The sequence below is a fragment of the Oncorhynchus mykiss genome, chromosome 25 (assembly GCF_057628025.1).
Source record: "Oncorhynchus mykiss isolate SJ-2025 chromosome 25, ASM5762802v1, whole genome shotgun sequence".
NCBI lineage: Eukaryota > Metazoa > Chordata > Actinopteri > Salmoniformes > Salmonidae > Oncorhynchus > Oncorhynchus mykiss.
The window spans coordinates 45,869,667-45,884,870 of NC_143046.1; the positions used below are offsets into that span (position 1 = coordinate 45,869,667).

The 15,204-nt window shown below is 42.6% G+C and overlaps 2 protein-coding genes across 28 annotated transcripts in view; both read right to left on the reverse strand.

Annotated features, from left to right (window-relative positions):
• Positions 1–2,239: 2,239 nt before the first annotated feature.
• The window catches only part of LOC110505199 (serine/threonine-protein phosphatase 2A 56 kDa regulatory subunit gamma isoform), a 52,615-nt gene continuing 39,650 nt past the window's right edge, over positions 2,240–15,204 (reverse strand). For 4 of the 27 annotated variants that reach the window (XM_090220394.1, XM_090220396.1, XM_036962320.2 and 1 more), the window contains 8 exons: positions 14,437–14,490; positions 11,527–11,697; positions 10,165–10,292; positions 9,453–9,554; positions 6,195–6,267; positions 5,918–5,956; positions 5,561–5,601; positions 2,240–5,004 (listed from right to left, as the gene is read on the reverse strand). In XM_090220394.1, the coding sequence (XP_090076520.1) occupies positions 5,924–5,956; positions 6,195–6,267; positions 9,453–9,554; positions 10,165–10,292; positions 11,527–11,697; positions 14,437–14,490 (561 nt within the window). In that variant the 3' untranslated portion in view covers positions 2,240–5,004; positions 5,561–5,601; positions 5,918–5,923. Of the gene's footprint in view, positions 5,005–5,560; positions 5,605–5,917; positions 5,961–6,194; positions 6,268–6,630; positions 6,668–9,452; positions 9,555–10,164; positions 10,293–11,526; positions 11,698–12,030; positions 14,323–14,436; positions 14,491–15,204 lie in introns of those variants that run through there. The other 23 variants (XR_016491837.1, XR_016491840.1, XR_016491833.1 and 20 more) reach the window with 15 other exon arrangements.
• On the reverse strand, positions 12,031–13,558 carry LOC149972008 (uncharacterized; the record flags this gene model as incomplete). The annotated part of the gene is made up of 1 exon (XM_090221517.1): positions 12,031–13,558. A coding segment is annotated over one exon (1,149 nt), but the record flags the coding sequence as incomplete, so codon positions are not given.

The window sequence follows — 15,204 nt, forward strand, 5'->3', positions numbered from 1 at the left end:
ACACACAGTGAAACCCAGGCTACCTAAGTATGATTCTCAATCAGAGACAACTAATGACACCTGCCTCTGATTGAGAACCATACTAGGCCGAAACATAGAAATACCCCAAAACATAGAAAAACAAACATAGACTGCCCACCCAACTCACGCCCTGACCATACTAAATAAATACAAAACAAAGGAAATAAAGGTCAGAACGTGACAGCAATGGTGTTTGCGAACCCGCTAACATGGGGTCTGGGGAATAGTGTGTCTGTGTTTCTTCTACTTGTTTGCTTTCTTTAATGCAAAGGCAGAGTTTGTGTTGATGTTCTTTTGAATTTATACAGCCGTTGGAGGACTGGAGAGGAAAATAAAACAACAAGAAAAGACTGAAGTTTGCCTTGGATATTCAGTTAGGGAAAGCTCAATCTGAGTTCACATGCTGGTGTCCAAATAACAAGATCAAAGATAAAAGTACTGTACACACTGTAACAACACTTGAAATGAAATCGTACAACCCATCTGAAATATCAAAAGAGTAAACACATCTTTAAAGTCTTGTGGCGAAACTGCTCATTCTTAAAATCAACAGAAAAACTGCCCTTCTCAGAGAGCGAGATAAAGAGGAGGGACAGTTAGAGCTCTGGGAGCGCAGTACAGTTCAACTGAAGTGTACCTATGATGCAAATTACAGGCCTCTCTTATCTTTTTAAGTGGGAGAACTTGCACAATTGGTGGCTGACTAAATACTTTTTTGCCCCACTGTATATCTGTTCTTAGTTCTAAATTTTTTTGAAAGGGGCATGCTGATTTAAGATGAGGAAAGCACTTTTAAGGAACAACCAGGCATCCTCTACTGACGGGACAAGGTCAATATCCTTCCAGGTTACCCGAGCAAGGTCAATTAGGATGGCCTGCTTGTAGAAGTGTTTTAGGGAGCGTTTGACAGTGATGAGGGGTGGACGTTTGACCGCGGACCCATAAACAGACGCAGGCAATGAGGCAGTGATTGCTGAGATCCTGGTTTAAAACAGCAGAGGTGTATTTAGAGGTCAAGTTGGTATCTATGAGGGTTCCCATTTTTATGGATTTGGGGTTGTACCTGGTAGGTTACTTGATCATTTGTGTGAGATTACTACATCTAACTTAGATTATAGTATGGCCGGGGTGTTAATTATGCATATCCAAGTTTAGGTCACCTAACAGTACAAACTCTGAAGATAGATGGGGGGCAATCAATTCACATATGGTGTCCAGGGCACATCTGGGACCTGGGGGGGGGGGGGTCTATAACAAGCGGCAACAGTGAGGGACTTATGGAGATAGATTTTTAAAAGTAGAAGTTCGATCAATTTGATGTTATTTTAAAATGGACAAAAAAATTGACAAAAAAATTAACCCTCCTTTCACTTTGATCAGGCGGTGGTGGCTACTACATTGTAGTTTGCCTGAATGTCACGTCCTGACCTTAGTTCCTTTTTTATGTCTCTATTTTAGTTTGGTCAGGGCGTGAGTTGGGGTGGCATTCTATGTTTTTGTTCTATGTTTTGTATTTCTGGTTTTGGCCTGGTATGGTTCCCAATCAGAGGCAGCTGTCAATCGTTGTCTCTGATTGAGAACCATACTTAGGCAGCCTGTTTTCCCACTATGGGTTGTGGGTAGTTATTTTCTGTTTAGTGTTTTTGTTGCACCTTACAGAACTGTTTCGTTTTTGTCGTGTTTTCTCCTTTATTATTTTTGTGTTCAGTTTAATAAAATAACATGAACACTTACCATGCTGCGCATTGTTCTGATCCATCCTATTCCTCATCAGAAGAGGAAGACTGTTCAGTTACACTGAATCAAGTCATTTTCTTTCAGTCAGACCCCAAATAGGTTATTTAGAGTCCTCGTGGTCAATAAAGTTACCTACAATGATTTCAGTAGTATGCTCAGCTCAACAGTACGACAAAAAAAGGATCATTACATTTCACAACATTTCACTCTCTATTTGACAGTCTATTAAGAATATGAGTATGTACTCTAGATTGATTTGAGAGACATTTTATCATGGTTAGTTCTATAAAAGCAGTGACAGAAGTGCTGTCCGCACACTGCAAAAAAAGTTTAGACTAACTTACAGTATACTACTTACTATATTATATAGTAGTTTTGCTAACCCTTTTTATTTCAGGTCAATCATACTTAAACTGTCAAAACTCCTAACAACTGTCCACGTTGAGACTTCCCGTTAAGTAATATGACTCCAGAATTGATGTATGGTTGAAAATATAAAATCAAATATTCTCTTTATTCATTCAATATAGATGTACACCACTTGAAACTGTGAGAAAAGCTCAAAGGCTATGGACTGAAATCTGGTCAAAGACATTTTGAATAGGGAACAAACCTTGAAGAGTTCAAACAGATACAATTATGACATATTTAATAATGCAAAGTTACAAGTGAAAGAGGAAAAGAATGTATGTGCCACATTGACTTCTTGTCATTGCTATTGATGTTTTATTCTGTACAGAGGACCATTTTGTACAAAATCTAGATCTATAACGCTACATAAAACAAAGTAAATCATATGTACACAATATTAAATGAAGCCATATAGTACAGGTCACATACAAAAGGACACTTGTCAAGTTATTATATTTTGTAAAGTACATGTTCAACTAAAATCCTGCAAAGATGCTGCGGTCAAGCAAAGAATTTAGAAAAACAGTCTCCAACATTTTTTTCCCCGTCTAACTTGTTTTACGAGTCATTTATCGATGGGTCTACACAAAAACGACAGTTCGATCAAAAACAAAATGCAAACTGATAAAATATCTTAAACCAATACCGTTAAATAAAAAGCAAATATATTATTTTAGGATAGAAATTGTTTTGGTGAGTGCCATTCTTCCAGGGGAAAAAAAATACATGTTTAACATTGGTTGTATAAATGTACACCTTTTCCATTCAAGCAAATATGAATAATACAGTTGCCAAGCCTCGATCTGTCTGTTTTAGCATTGGCCATTTCCATTGGCAGCTACAATGCTAAAACTAGCATCCAGGCTATAAGTTACCAGGGACAACACAAAAGTTCAAACAATGGTTCAAGAGACGATCCACTTGTAAATGTTAATGTCCAAAACACTCCTGGATTTGACAGCTTCCTGACTTGAGAAAGCAGAATAGACTGTACATATATACTCAACGGGATACAGAGCTTCATTTGAATATACACAAACATGTCACATCTTTCAAGTTTACAGGAAGTGCTTTTTAGGTAGTTCAATATACTTTTTCTTAACAACTACACGATTCATCTACTTCCAAGAGTTATTCAGGTCTGGAATCACCGCTCGGTCTCTACTATATATTATTGGCAATGGACACATATGGCCATTTAACCGTCACATGAAATGGTTTTCCCATCCAAACAGTGTTGCTATTCTCCTCATTGGGGCCAAAAATTCTTTCATATTTCTCCTCATGATAAAAAGCACTCCGATGTCTTCGAAAAGGATGTCTTATGGAAGTGAATAATTTGTTTTGTTCTTTGCTTAGTCCATTCAGCTCCACAGAGAAGCACATCTGGATAAGAGGGTGGTGGTAAAAATTTAAAAAACGACAGGGGGAATAGTGAGCATGCTGGGGGGGGGGGGGGGGGGGGTGCGAGATGAACACGACCAGTGATATCATGGGTACCTCTGAAACGAATGGAGGTCAATGCTTGACTAGCAAGTAGCTCCAGGACTGCTGAAGCCTGGATCATCAACTCAATGTCTATTCCACATTGGTTCAACTTAATTTCATTGAAATTACATGGAAACATTGATTCAACCAGTGTGTGCCCAGTGGGGTATGCATTTAAGATGGACTAGATTGCAGTCAGGCTGTGCAGAAACACTGATCTACAAATCATCTTGCATCCCAAATAACTACTCATTATGTGATACCCCCAGGTAAGGTGTCATATTGTGATTCCAGTAAAAACTGGCTACAGATGTTGAAATGTCTAAGAGGGGCTTTGAGTATGACAAACAGGGTTGAAACTAACAACCACCCAATGTGTTTCTCTATATGAAATAAACCATTGTTTGAACTGTCAATATTTCTGTCAATAATTTCACTGTGAAATTTCCAGCTCACATATTGCAGATGGAATTCAACAGATGGGTATGAGAAAGGAAATAAGACAAAATACAACTTTTATATGGCACAAACTGTAGAGTGTAAAGAGTCTAGTGTCCACAGAGAACATCACTTCCTCCCTCTCTCAATCCCTGTCACAATGTGACTTCATCAGAACAGATGGATCAGTCACTTTAGACAGCCCTGTTGCTCTTCAGCTTATTAAAAACAATTGTCAAAACATCCGTCATGGCACTGGCAGATGTCCCTGGGATAAAAAATAAAGTCAGGAAAGTCGATCCAACAGTCCTACCCCTCCATCTAACCATCTGTTTTTGGTTGTTTCCCCTTGACAGAAAACAGAAGACAGAAGAAGAAAAGAAGTCTCCCTCATTCAGTTTCTGCTCTCTACGTTTGTTGTGCATTTCACATGAGCTTGTCATGTCGCAGGTGGAACGAAACGTCCCCATTTTCATTCATACAATAAGAGCAGGGAGGGATGAGCCGATATACTGTTTTATGCACAATTCAGCGGAAACAATAAGGAAAACAATGACTCCGCAGGACCGACAGCTAAAAGAGTTGCGGCCCCAACCCTCCCCCCAAAATAAACACCAGAGAAAGCAGAAATCCGAGGGAGGTGGGGCAGTGTACTGGCGAGATAGGGAAACCGGGCCAGTATTCTGAATGTGCTGTGTGGGTTGGGAGGTGGGGTGTGAAGGGGCGAGGGTACTCCTTTAGGGGACTGGACAGAAGAGAAGAGAGAGGAGGGGCAGACCTAGAGCCCATTGTGGGTGGTGATCATGTCATCGGCGCGACGATGGGTCTCCAAGGCTTTTGCGGTGTAGATGTCCTGAGGGAGATCCGATGCACCAGAGGACGGTCTTTTCTCTGGTCTCTCTGTTGTAACTGGGGAGGGTTAGAGGTGACAGTTAGCTCCAAAGGAATAAAATAGTTAGCTTGTGTAACTGCATTATTTCCCTTGGGTTAAGCACTACCAAGTTTGCCACAAGTACCACTTCCTTGTTCACATCAAATTCATGCTAAACTTTCTCAATTGACAAAAAAATGCTAACCATGCATCATCTTAAATGAACTAATCCAAGTTTCAAAGAAGAAACACCAAACAGGAAGGTGAGAAAATAGTTGATGAAATGTTAGTGATAAGCTACCAGGACTACCCCCATGCCATTTAAAAACACATGCAAGGCAGATCCAGTAGATACTGTACATAACAGACAATAACAAATGTACTTGATTCCAGTGTTCAGTCCATAGTTTGACTTGTCATTCCTTTTCTATAGGAGCTATGCCCATTTTGAAGAGAGGTCAGGGCCCATATTCATAAAATGTATCAGAGTAGGAGAGGATCTAGGATCCATTTAGATCATAATGAATGAGACTACAGGTACGGAGGGAACCTGATCCTGGACCAGCATTGGTAGATAAAGAAGTCAACATTTACCTGAGTGGATTCTTCCGTTACTGTCTTTTTTAACCTGTGAACTTCTTCAGAGGTTAATAGACCATCAGACTCCATTTCTACTGGTCCATTGAGGACAGTGGAATCAACACACATAAGAAACTAATATAACACAAAGTAAAGACAAAAACAATGGGAACTTGTTGCATGCAAAGAAATATGGAATCAGAGGTTAGATAAGCAGAAGGGTTGAAACTCTGATGCTGGAGTCATTGCTTGTGATTTGGTTATAATTTAAATGGACGACGTACAGACATTGATCATTCAGTTGAAGCCTCTAAATCTAAAAGATGTACGTTAGTACCGTGATTAAGTAGATATCATAAAATATAATTTTACCTTTCACTAGGACTCTGATCCAATATCAACATTACCACACTACCTAGAATAAAACAAGATATTGGGAATGCAATTTAGTAGATAGGTTGAACTCATTGGCTATGGCACCCAACCAATCACTTGCAGTGCATGAGTATAACAACTGGTCATGCTCTGCACAGCATACCAGAACAGTCCTCAGGGGGTACAGAAAGAAAATAAAACAACTTCAGCTCTTTAGATGGCACACACAAACAATGCAGTTGTGAGTCTTAGTGCAGATGTGTCCCTCACTCACATGTGGATTGGATTTGGCAAGGTTCTCAATCTTGAGCCAGGCCTCTTCCCTCTCTTTTGACTTGGCCTTTTCTCTATAGGACGAAACAGACAAAACGTCAACATCATCATCTAGTGTTATGTCTTGTAAAATCCCAAGAGTAAACAGTACTGTGAGGAGCACGTTTTTCTATGCAGGCATTTGTCTATGGAGTAGAGATCAAGCAAAGAAAAATTACAAATGGCTTTAAAAGGTTTTACATTTGGAAAAGGTTGTCTAAGTAAGAGAAACCACTCCACTGCCCCTTGTGCCCCCTACTGCTGGTCAGGTGTATTTATTTGAAGGATCGGTATGATGTGCAATTAATATGGTTGATTTTTAAGGTTAGGGAAAAGTGCCACTTTAAGGATGTCAATATAAATTAATGTATTTATGGTTGTTTGTAATTGTGTCTTACCTTTTAATCATTGTGTTGTTTTTACCGTCGAGGACCACTTTGGAAACAAGTGTTTTAATTAATACTTTCAAGTGATATCCTCTGGGTCCACATTGTACATGTCTGTTACCCAAAATATATATTTTAAAAATAATAATAATCTATAGTCATCAACAGGAGGATCCCGAGTGAACCAACATTCTAAGGCAAGAGGCATCACTACAGTCCCTGGTTCGAATCCAGGCTGTATCACATCCGGCTGTGATTGGGAGTCCCATAGGGTGGGCGCACAATTGTCCCAGCATCGTCTGGGTTTGGCCAGGGTAGGCCGTCATTGGAATAAGATTTTTTTCTTAATTAACTTGCCTAGTTAAATAAAGGTTAAATAAAATGTGCCATTACAATCTACAAGTAACTGCCAAAATAAAGGAAATGCCAACATAAAAGTGTCTTAATAGGGTGTTGGGCCAGGCGAGCCAGAACAGCTTCAATGCACGTTGGCATAGATTCTACAAGCGTATGGAACGCATTCTTCCATGAGAAATTCCATAATTTGTTTTGTTCAATTAGGTTGAGATCTGATGACTGACACGGCCATGGCAAATGGCTTACATCGTTTTTATGCTCATCAAACAATTCAGTGACCACTCGTGCCCTGTGGATGGGGTCATTATCATTCTATAGCAATGTCTGTAAAAAGAGTGGACAAATCCATCAATCACGTGACACTATTAATTTTAAGACTCAATATCGCATTGAAGCCAGTTAAGATGGTGCCTCATGAAAACATAACATGCGCAGTTTGAGCTACTCAAGGAAGTTCTGTTGCATGCTAGCTCAGTGCCGCCCCCTCTCATTGATTAACTCAAATTGAAGGCTGCAGGCTGCAATTAGGAACAAAATTAATGTGTGACTTTCAAATAAAATTGGTTGAAGAACATATATCTGGTCTATTAGAAGCAATTATTGGTACCATGATTGTAATTCAAAATGGTTTAATTAAACAAAAATTGACATTTATAATTTATAATAATTATACTGGGGGGGGATCCTGTTTTCTGCTAACAGTACTGCGCCTTGAACTTCCATGGCTTCAATGAGAGGGGGCAGTCTTCTCCCCTGGGGCTTAGCCATGGTAGTCAAAATATTGGATTGCCCAGCATTTTTATACAAGATCCTAAGCATGATTGATGCTAATTACGTAATTAACTCAGGAACCAGAACTGTGTGGAAGCACCTGCTTTCAATATACATTGTATCCCTCATTTACTCAAGTGTTTCCATTATTTTGGCAGTTACCTATAAGTCGCTTAGGGTATGAAAATCTGAATGAGAATATTGAATCATAATCTATAGTCATCATTAAAATAGTCTAAACATTGAATCAATCTATAGCTGTGTTGCACGGTATACTGAAACTTCAAGAAATGTCAATCTCAGCAAGCAGAACTTTCAAGTTTCTTAATATTATATATCTTGACACATTGATTAAAATAATCATGGCCTCTAAACCTTCAAGCTATGTACTGGACCCTATTCCAACTAAACTACTGAAAGAGGTGCTTCCTGTGTTTGGCCCTCCTATGTTGAACATAATAAATGGCTGTCTATCCACCAGATGTGTACCAAACTCATCAAAAGTGGCAGTAGTAAAGCCTCTTGAAAAAGCCAAACCTTGACCCAGAAAATAAAAAAAAAACTAAAAATCGGCCTATATCGAATCTCCCATTCCTCTCAAATTTTTTTGAAAAAGCTGTTGCGGGGGCAAATCACTGGCTTCCTGAAGACAATGTATACAAAATGCTTCAGTCTGGTTTTAAACCCCATCATAGCACTGAGACTGCACTTGTGAAGCTGGTAAATGTCCTTTTAATGGCAGCAGACCGAGGCTCTGCATCTGTCCTCGTGCTCCTAGACCTTAGTGCTGCTTTTGATACCATCGATCACCACATAATTTTGGAGAGATTGGAAACCCAAATTGGTCTGTGGATAGTTTGTCCTCTGACAAATCAACTGTAAATGTTGGTGTTACTCAGGCTCCATTTTAGGACCACTATTGTTTTCACTATATATTTTACCTCTTGGTGATGTCATTCGGAAACATAATGTTTACTTTCACTGCTATGCAGACGACACACAGCTGTACATTTCGATGAAACATGGTGAAGCCCCAAAATTGCCCTCCCTGGAAACCTGTGTTTCAGACAAAAGGAAGTGGATGGCGGCAAATGTTCTACTTTTAAACTCGGACAAAACAGAGATGCTAGATCTAGTTCCCAAGAAACAAAGAGATCTTCTGTTGAATCTGACAACTAATCTTGATGGTTGTACAGTCGTCTCAAATAAAACTGAAGGACCTTGGCGTGACTCTGGACGCTGATCTCTCTTTTGACGAACACATCAAGACTGTTTCAAGGACAGCTTTTTTCCATCTACGTAACATTGCAAAAATCTGAAATTTTCTGTCCAAAAATGATGCAGAAAAATGTATCCATGCTTTTGTTACTTCTAGGTTAGACTACTGCAATGCTCTACTTTCCGGCTACCCAGATAAAGGGCTAAATAAGCTTCAGTTAGTGCTAAACACAATTGCTAGAATCTTGACTAGAACCAAAAAAATGTATCATATTACTCTAGTGCTAGCCTCGCTACACTGGTTTCCTGTTAAAAACACTAAAGCTCCTTTCTGAAGCTTCTAGATTGCAATAGTCTACATTACAATCTTTAGTCAGCATTTGCCATGTACAAATGTAAATGATAATATTACATCATAATTCATAGTCTTAGCTACAATTCAAGACTTCAGATAATTATGCTCATCTCAAATGATATTGTTTACATACTTATTTTTCTCTGCTCTGAACTGCTGTGTGCAGTCATCAAACAGCTTCTGGTTCATCTCCATGAAGAGCTTGAGAGCGTTGTAGATGAGGCCATGGATGGTCCTGCACACACGCACGCACACACAGAATTGAGTCAGTCTACCGTCATGTCTTAAAAGGCAGCCCTGTCCTCCATCCCAAACCAAAATTTGATTCAGGGGAATGAGTAAAGTAGGTCTGTACTAATGTTGACTCAACACTGCACTTTCAGAGCAGCTTAAGTTAAATAACTCTCATTCCACATAAAACTGTTTGGTAAGGTGTTGACATTGAAGGGGCAATGTCTTTCCAATTCAGCTAAATTCTATACATTTCCTAGGGGCCTGGGTTCTAATATGGATTATTGGAAATTTTTCAAAACTGAACGTTTGATTGAGCCTGCCTGGAGTGCCAGATGGGTGCGCACTTTTGGGACTATTATATTGGTTCCATTGCACCAGGCAAGCTCAATCAACATTTTTGAAAGAAAACAAATAACATTTGAACCCAGGTCTGGCTGACACTGCATGTCCTGAGAAATGGAAGTAAGTGACCAATGGGGCATTCTGAATAGGCCACAAAGCAGAACATGTTTTGCAATGAAAAAGTTGCATTTATTAGTCCCTCCCTATTTCAGTTTGTCATCTTTCGTTTGGTGCCCAATGAACGCGGCCCACTTGGAGGGGCTACTTACTTGTTCCAGTGGGTCTTGGAGTTACGGTAGAGTGCCGGGAACATGATGGGCAGGATTTTGGCTGCATTGTCACTGATTAGACTCATGATGTACTCATTGTTCCAGTAGTACAGAGCTCTCTCTGCTACCTGCACAGTGACCACAAGCATACAGCACCATCGGTCAGGACATCTCACTCAATATGATAACGGAAGGGGAAGCCATATACTGTAGGGCATCAGAAGGGTAAGGGACACCCTCTTCTTGTCCATAGACTGCTTTCAGGATAAGGAAATTAATATGTATTTTGAGTGACCTATCCCATAAATTGCAGGAGCATTAGAGGGGCAATAAGAGTACTACTGATGAGTAGTCTTGAAAGATGAAACAAAAAGGTGACAAAATTAACATGTCACATCCTTCCCTCAAGCCTATAATTATGGGCACCCTTGATAAAAGATGAGCGAAAAAGACTGTATAAAATAAATACAAATGCTGATGTATATTGCATTCTCAAAAAACTATGCAATGCTCAGAGAAATAATTTGTTTATTAACAGGTAATACAAACAGTCTCTAAAAGACAGGGTTCAAAAGTATTGGCACCCCTGTTTTCAATACTTCAGCAACCACCCGTGTGAGGATAATGACACAGCCATTTTCTGAAATGTTTTATGAGAATGGACAACTCATTGGGAGGCATCTTAGCCGCAAGTTGATCTTCCAACAAGACAATAACCCCAAGCACTCATCAAAATTCACAAATAAATAGTTCATTGACCACTTTGGGTTCAAGTCTCTGTACTTGATACCTTGAAAACCTATGGTTTGAACTGAATAGGGCAGTCCAAAAGAGCAAACAAAGGATATCAAGGATCTGGAACGATTCTTTATGGAAGAATGGTCTAAAATCCCTCCCAAATTGTTCTCCAATCACATAAAACATTTTAGAAATAGGCTCAGTGTCGTTATCCTCGCATGGTAGGGTGATAGAGTATTGAAAACAGGGGTGCAAATAATTTTGACCCTTACCTTTTTGAGATAATTTTTTATTACTTGTTAAACAAAATGTATTTCTCTTTGCAATTGTATTATAAAATAATATAATTTCCCAATTTTTTTGAGCCTATTATTTTTATCAAGGGTGCCAATAATTATGGACCTGACTGTATATCAGTTCTCTACTACAAGTCTGATCCAGGCATAACCCTTAAATTCCTGGTTCTTGTTTTGTTTCCATTGTAATGGACTGCTTAGTTCTCGGAACCAAATAAAAGCATTTCACTACTGAATTTTACTTTCCCACAAGATTATAATGACTCTAAAGATCAAATGGCACCAATAACAGGGTTCCTGTGGGGCATGGGGTCAGAGGGTCAGTCACCTGGAAGTGCAGGCTGGACACACACTTTGCCAGCTGCCTGAAGAGTGGCTCCATGATTTTGACGAACTCAGACGGCTCAATGACATCCAGAATCTCCTCCAGCTCATTGAGGAACATCACCTCTTTGGGGCTGTGAGTCTTTGGCCAGTATTTGAGAAGGGCCATTACCACCTGGGAAGACAATGATCAGTGAGTGGAGTGGATATTGACCAATATATTAGTTAGCAACACTTTATAATGACTTCCATGAATAAGCATTTACTTTAATATTACCTTTTTTATAGTGTATATGCGAATAATAAATTAGTAAATTATTTATAAACTTGTAATGAGCATTTACACTTTTTATCAAAACCGATCAATTTTGATAAATTGGTTGATATGCATTGCAATAGCAATACCTTCTGAGATGATGCAATACAACACAGAAGGAACAAGCAATACAACTTCAGCCTGTAACGGCTTTCTTCTGTGGACGAAGGATCGGACCAAAGCGCAGCGTGGTTAGAGTTCAACATGTTTAATAAAGACCATAAACGTGAACACTACAAAATACCAAAACAACAAATGTGAAAAACCGAAACAGTCCTATCTGGTGCATAGACACAAAGATAGAAGACAACCACCCACAAAACCCAACACAAAACAGGCTACCTAAATATGGTTCCCAATCAAAGACAATGACTAACACCTGCCTCTGATTGAGAACCATATCAGGCCAAACATAGAAATGGGAAAACTAGACACACAACAGAGAATGCCCACTCAGCTCACGTCCTGGCCAACACTAAAACAAAGAAAACACAAAATAACTATGGTCAGAACGTGACATTACCCCCCCCCCCCCCCCCCATGGTGCGGACTTCAGCCGCGAAACCTGAACCTATAGGGGAGGGTCTGGGTGGGCATCTGTCTGCGGTGGCGGCTCTGGCGCAGGACGTGGACCCCACTCCACCATAGTCTTTGTCCGCTTTAGTCTCCTCCTAGTAACGGCGACCCTCGCTGCCGACCTAGGATTGTCAACCCTACTAAGTGGCCCCACTGGACTGAGGGGCGGCTCCGGACTGAGGGGCGGCTCCGGACTGAGGGCCGGCTCTGGACTGAGGGGCGGCTCCTTACAGGCGGGACACTCTGGCGGCTCCGGACAGGCGGGAGACTCTGGCGGCTCCGGACAGGCGGGAGACCCTGGCGGCTCCGGACAGGCGGGAGACCCTGGCGGCTCCGGACAGGCGGGAGACCCTGGCGGCTCCGGACAGGCGGGAGACCCTGGCGGCTCCGGACAGGCGGGAGACCCTGGCGGCTCCGGACAGGCGGGAGACCCTGGCGGCTCCGGACAGGCGGGAGACCCTGGCGGCTCCGGACAGGCGGGAGACCCTGGCGGCTCCGGACAGGCGGGAGAACCTGGCGGCTCCGGACAGGCGGGAGACCCTGGCGGCTCCGGACAGGCGGGAGACCCTGGCGGCTCCGGACAGGCGGGAGACCCTGGCGGCTCCGGACAGGCGGGAGACCCTGGCGGCTCCGGACAGGCGGGAGACCCTGGCGGCTCCGGACAGGCGGGAGACCCTGGCGGCTCCGGACAGGCGGGAGACTCTGGCGGCTCCGGACAGGCGGGAGACTCTGGCGGCTCCGGACAGGCGGGAGACTCTGGCGGCTCCGGACAGACGAGGCGCACTGTAGGCCTGGTGCATGGTGCCGGCACTTGTGGTACTGGGCTGAGGACACGCACCTCAGGGCGAGTGCGGGGAGGAGGAACAGGGAGTACAGGGCTCTGGACATGCACAGGCTGCCATCGGAGGGCTGGTGCGTGTAGGTGGCACTGGATAGACCGGACCGTGCAGGCGCACTGGAGCTCTTGAGCACCGATCCTGCCCAACCTTACCTGGTTGAATGCTCCCGGTCTCCCTGCCAGTGAGGCGAGGTGGAATAGCCCGCACTGGGCTGTGCTGGCGAACCGGGGACACCATGCGTAAGGCTGGTGCAATGTATGCCGGCCCAAGGAGACGCACTGGAGACAAGATGCGTAGAGCCGTTTTCATGGCACCTGGCTCGATGCCCACTCTAGCCCGGCCGATACGAGGAGCTGTTATGTACCGCACCGAGCTATGCACCCGCACTGGGGACACCGTGCGCTCCACAGCATAACACGGTGCCTGCCCGGTCCCTCTCGCTCTCCGGTAAGCACAGGAAGTTGGCGCAGGTCTCCTACCTGGCTTCGCCATACTCCCTGTGTGCCCCCTCCCCAATACATTTTTGGGGGTGACTCTCGGGCTTCCATCCGCGCCGCCATGCTGCCTCCTCATACCAGCGCCTCTCCTCCTTCGCTGCCTCCAGCTCTGCCTTGGGGCGGCGATATTCCCCTGGCTGTGCCCAGGGTCCTCTCCCGTCTAGGATTTCCTCCCAAGTTCATCTCTCAATATTGCTGCCTCTCCTGCTGCTGCTTGGTCCTTGTTTGGTGGGTGGTTCTGTAACGGCTTTCTTCTGTGGACGAAGGATCGGACCAAAGTGCAGCGTGGTTAGAGTTCAACATGTTTAATAAAGACCATAAATGTGAACACTACAAAATACCAAAACAACAAATGTAAAAAAAACGAAACAGTCCTATCTGGTGCATAGACACAAAGACAGAAAACAACCACCCACAAAACCCAACACAAAACAGGCTACCTAAATATGGTTCCCAATCAGAGACAATGACTAACACCTGCCTCTGATTAAGAACCATATCAGGCAAACATAGAAATGGGAAAACTAGACACACAACAGAGAATGCCCACTCAGCTCACGTCCTGACCAACACTAAAACAAAGAAAGCACAAAAGAACTATGGTCAGAACGTGACACAGCCTCAGGTCAAGTACTATAAACAAGCGATTCACAAGGAAATGTGAGGAGAAATTTCACATGACTTACTGGTTCAGTGAGAGTGCTGTCCTTCTCTAGAAATTGCACAACACAGTATGCCAGCTAGGTGGAATAAAAACACAATATATTACATAATTAGTGATGATTCAATTAGTGAAGACACAATCTTATTGTTTTGACATTTACACCAAAAATAGTCCGAAAACAAATCATTGTAGTAACTAATACTTTCGACGCAGTAATACTAGCAGTATAACGGCGATATAACTGCAATGTTCTGCACTGCAATGACAATTACTATAAGGAATGTTTCCTCATTTTGCATTAGGCTGGGGCAAAACAGATGCTAACACATAGATCAAGCTCTAATTGAGTTACTATGCTATGCAATGGCCCACAGAGCAGACTAAGAACTGTTCCACCAGCTCAAGGGACCCACTTGGCTGACAGCAGTCATACAGGGAAAGAGACACATACCGGCCCAGAGAGCGAGAGAGAGCAAGAGGCCCCTGACAAGGAAAGGACCTTTGTCGACATAGTAACTCAGGCTTGTGAATGCCAGGTATCGGATTACAGCTAACTTGTAGCAGCCAGGATACTGCTCTCACCTCCCCCACTCACTGCCTGAACAGGCCTGACCCAACTGGAAACAACACCACTGTGTGCCAACTGGCCATAACTAGGGCTATACTCAGCCATTTCCATAGATTTCTATACATTTCCATAGGAGTATTCAGCAGGGAAAAAAAGGGAAAAAATCAGAAAGTTGCAGATCGAAATTTATTGAAGAGAGTTGAAACAACTCCCTATTCTTGA